Source organism: Penaeus monodon, chromosome 6 (assembly GCF_015228065.2).
Source record: "Penaeus monodon isolate SGIC_2016 chromosome 6, NSTDA_Pmon_1, whole genome shotgun sequence".
NCBI classification, from domain to species: domain Eukaryota; kingdom Metazoa; phylum Arthropoda; class Malacostraca; order Decapoda; family Penaeidae; genus Penaeus; species Penaeus monodon.
Genome location: NC_051391.1, coordinates 36,792,354 through 36,796,887, shown reverse-complemented (window position 1 = coordinate 36,796,887; position 4,534 = coordinate 36,792,354). Strand labels below are relative to the sequence as shown.

General features: G+C 44.9%; 1 protein-coding gene across 1 annotated transcript; it reads left to right on the top strand.

Annotated features, from left to right (window-relative positions):
• Nucleotides 1-1,706: 1,706 nt before the first annotated feature.
• On the top strand, nucleotides 1,707-3,066 carry LOC119573780 (tektin-4-like). The gene is made up of 3 exons (XM_037920883.1): nucleotides 1,707-1,871; nucleotides 2,163-2,317; nucleotides 2,747-3,066. The coding sequence occupies exons 1-3, from the start codon at nucleotides 1,869-1,871 to the stop codon at nucleotides 2,955-2,957; spliced, it is 369 nt and encodes a 122-aa protein (XP_037776811.1). The 5' UTR covers nucleotides 1,707-1,868; the 3' UTR covers nucleotides 2,958-3,066.
• Nucleotides 3,067-4,534: the final 1,468 nt, after the last annotated feature.

The following is a 4,534-nucleotide window of genomic DNA, read 5'->3' as shown; positions in this document are numbered from 1 at the left end:
CCTTTCGCTAAACTTCCAGGAGACCGAGGTGCTGCTCGCCGGGCGCGCCCTCCTAACACAGACGCTGCAGGAGATAGAAGCCCAGATCAAGAGGTTGCTGGAGGTAAAGAGGTTGCTGGAGCACGATTGGTCGGACAAGCAAGAAGCTTTCCAACTCGACCACTCGGCGGCTAAGCTTGTCAACCACGCGGTCAAGGCGCAGTTAAGGTGAGTGGGAGTGGAAGTGGGGGTAAGGGGGGTTGGAAGGAAGGGAGGGGGGAGAGAGTAAGGGACGGGTGTGCGGATGGGGATAAGGTGGAGTGTGTGTGGGAGGTAAAGAGAATTCCTGAAAATTAATGATGATAAGCTACGAAAGGGAAACATTACGTCAAATACGTAATTTTGTTTTGACCATTTGTTATGGTAAAGGTATTGTAACGATAGGGACCTAGAATATACCGACAAGAAGAAAAGGAGTATTAGTAATGAATATATGACATGTGGTAATGATAAAATTATGAAGGTAATAACAGATAAAATAAGTCCTTCCGCCTCTCTTTCAATGCCACTCCCTTTCCCCCTCCCCCTCTCTCCCTCCATCCTTCCTCGCACCCTCCCTCTCTCCCTCCTACCACCCCTCTCGCCCTTCTTCCTCCCCCCACCTTCCCTTCTATCATCACTCTCACCCTCCCTCCTTCCCTCCCTGTTATGATGATTATGTTTCTAAATAGTGTTTCAAGGGGCCCGCTTATGGGAGTGTTACTCCCGGAGGGCTCAGTCATGTCATTCATAAAATGTATGAAGATGTAAACGTAGAAATGTACATCATATATAAATAAATCATTTGATTCTGATTCTGAATCCGTCCACAGCCAGTCTCCGCCGCCCTCCACGAAGGGACCTCCGCCCCCGAAACCTGGCGTCTCCGCAGCGCGCAGCACATGGACGTCTGCCGGAGGGAGATCACGAGTGGCACTCAGCTGAGGGGGGCGTCGGATCAGGTCGGTGGGTGGGGGGGTGGTGGGGCTGGGGTGATGGGGGGGGTGACTGGGTAGGCTGGGGTTGATGGCGGGGGGGGGAGGTGACTGGGGTTGATGGGGTGACTAGGTTGATCAATAGGTGGGAATTTGATAAAAGGTAGATAAGGGGTAGATCAGGAGTGAAGATTAACTAGGGAAGTATTGGTGGAAATGGAGGGAATGGGGAGAGTTTGGGCAGGCGCTGAGGTTCGAGTGGGAGAGGCTAGTGTGGGCAGGACTTATTGGGGATGAACGGGACTAGTAGGGATTGGGGGGTTGGTGGAGTTGGCGGGTGTGTGGGTAAGGGCGGGGTCCTGTGGGGATGAGTGGGAGCTGATTGGGGTCTGGTGTACTTGGTCGAGCAAGTGACTACAGTCGTTGCTCTCTTTCGATATCTTTTTTGTTCATCTCGGTCTAGTTATTTGCTTTCGTTGTTATCTATTATCATAGATTTTATTATATATGACGATCACGTGATTGCCTAAAGAGTATAGAGAGGGAGGGCGGGGGGGAGGGGGTTGAGGTAAAGGGGGTATTGAATTGAGTTACGAACTGTTGGTGGTACGAATAACGGTATCGATGGGTATGTATGTGGTCTGTGCAAGTATTTGTGAAAAAAATGTGTTTCTTCATATAATAAAATCAGTACAAGACAGGAACACCGTCTTTGGAATGATATAGGGTTACCATTAATCGTGTTCTGGATCGTAATATGAAGACTATCTACTCTTTACATGATAACTCCTCCGGAAGGCGCTGAGAGAGGTGGCAAGGGATTCCGAAGCGGCCGCGGAAGCTACAGACGTCGCCTTCAACACCCGCTTGAAAGAACTGGAAGAAGCCAAGTCAAAACTCGTCACCAAAGATGGAATGGTAACTCCCTATTTTCGCGTTTTCGATTATTAGTGACGTTTTCTTTTACTTTTTTCCGTGACGTTTTCTTTGTTCATTATCAGTAATTTTTTCTCTATTAATCTACACAATTCACAATGATATTTAAGATGAAGTGGTGAAAGTTTTATAAAATCCTGAAACTGCTGTTATAAGCAAGGGTGCCCAAAGTGAAACCTCTTAACATTACAGTGGCTAATAAAACAGACAAATAAACAACAAATGTTAATGATAACATTCTTTCTCATTTTACCCTTCTTTCTCCCTTCACAGCTACGAAAGGAAATAGCGGAAGAGGAGAACAGCATCGCCTCAATTCGTCAAAGTTTGCAGGACAAGGAATCGCCTCTGCAAGTGGCCCAAAGCCGCCACTGGACTCGCTCCTTTCGACCCGGGGCGGACCGCTGTCTAGATCAGCCCCATTATAGGTAAGGGAAAGGAAAGGGAGTGAGGAGGGAGAGGGAGAGGGAGAGGGGAGGGAGAGGGAGAGGGAGAGGGAGAGGGAGAGGGAGAGGGAGAGGGAGAGGGAGAGGGAGAGGGAGAGGGAGAGAGAGAGGGAGAGGGAGAGGAGAGAGGGTATGAGGGAGGGAGGGAGGGAGTGGGAAGGTAGAGGGAGAAGGTATGAGGGAGGGAGGAAAGGGGGTGGGAAGGATGAAAGGGTTTAGAAGAGAAGGGGAGAGAGAGAAGGGAGAGAAGAGGGAAAAAGAGAATGAGAGGAGAGATGGAGAGAGAGAGAAAGAGAGGAGAGAGGGGAGAGAGGAGAGAGGAAAAGAGAGAGAGAGAGAAAGGGAACGAGATAGGATCACCAACCCTCCGATTACAACCCATACACCCCCAATCATTCGCTCCCCCTACAGGCTCAAGGACGAACTTGACGAGCTGCCCCAGAGCATCGAATCCCTCCGTCAGCGTCTGAGGGCTAGCGAGGACACGCTGGAGGAGCTGCACCGCCTTCACGAAGACTTTTCCAAGGATATCCTCAACAGGGAACACACTATCAGTTTAGAGCGCCGGTGCGTCGCCGTCAGGAGTCTCAGACAGACCCAGGAGAAGCTTCAAGGACTGTAAGGAAGATGGGGAAGATGAGAAGGGGAAAGGAAAAGGGGGAGATGAGAAGGAAATGAAGAAGGAAACAAAGGGGAAAAGGAGGAGGAAGGAGTATATTAGAAAAGATGTCAAGAATAAAAAGAAATGTGCCTGTTCATTTGTTATTCGATAGGCTTATTGAATCTGTCTAACTTTATTAGTTATGTTATAGTTAGTTTCATTAGATAATTATATTTTTCCCAAATAGAAAACTAAGGGATCTTTCACTCAACTTTATCCTTTTCTTCTCTGAAAGCAAACAAGAATGTGATTACGAATGCATTTATCTCTCCCTCTATTGTGTACCATAATCCATTTATGTATTTAGTCATATCTTCTACCATGCTGTGTTTTGCCTTTCACATATGTAAGTAAACATGCGTTACACACACACACATAAACACAAACACACGCACATACACTCAAGCAAACGCCCAAGCACACGTAAACGGACGCACATGCACACTCAAACGCACACACACACACACACACACACACACACACAAAAGACATAAGCTAACATATTCTGACGATAATGACATCGCAATACAAAGACAAAAGAACAAAAGCGACAGTTAAGAATACTCGCCTTCGAGGGGGGGGGGGTCGATTCCCTAGTCTTTTATGGTTTACTTTGGGTTTTGTGATATCGATATCGATGCGTCATTGCATTATTCCAGCTTTAATAAATACAGTTCAGTACATCTGACTTAGAATTTGAACTGCGAAATCAATTTCTATCGAGGGCCCACGGAGTGTGTGTAAAACTTCGCTATCGTACTCTAGTATGAATGGATAGGTAATGTTGAAGGTAATGTTTTAGTGGGTCGTGTGCACGGTTGGTTTAGTGTTGTCCTCCGGTTCATACCTAGAGTGCCCTAGGTTCGAGTCCTGGTCAGGGAGGGTTGTTATTTGTCGATATCAGTGCGCCATTGCATTAATCCATCTTTCATAAATAAATAAATAAATATATGATTATATATATATGTAGTGTGTGTGTGTGTGTGTGTGTGTGTGTGTGTGCGTGTGGGTGTATGTGTGTATTATATGCATATATATATATATATATATATAAAAAATATATATATTATATATTATATTATATATATATATATATATATATATATATATATATATATATATATATATATATGAATTTATACTTTTCGTATTCGTAAGGCATCTAGTTATTAATACTTTACAATCGTAATATCCAGTTAGTTTTAGCTTTCATATAGCATATATATGCTACTTCGGTACCACTTTTAAAATTGAAGATATTACAGACACATGTATACTTATTTGGAGATGAGGGTGATATAGAAGGTTAATTTGAATGTACCGCGAATAGGTTCGAGACTATTCCATGCCAAGCGTAAAAATCAAACATAGAATCCCATACTTTTCAGTTCTTAATGACGAAATTGGAGACTTATCATGCCATCGAAATCACATATAAGAAAAGAAACAGAACCGAGTGTCTACTGCTGCAATTTCCAGTCGGACCGTCAGCACTAAATCAGCGGTCGGGAACTCACCGTTCTTTTCAGGGACCTATG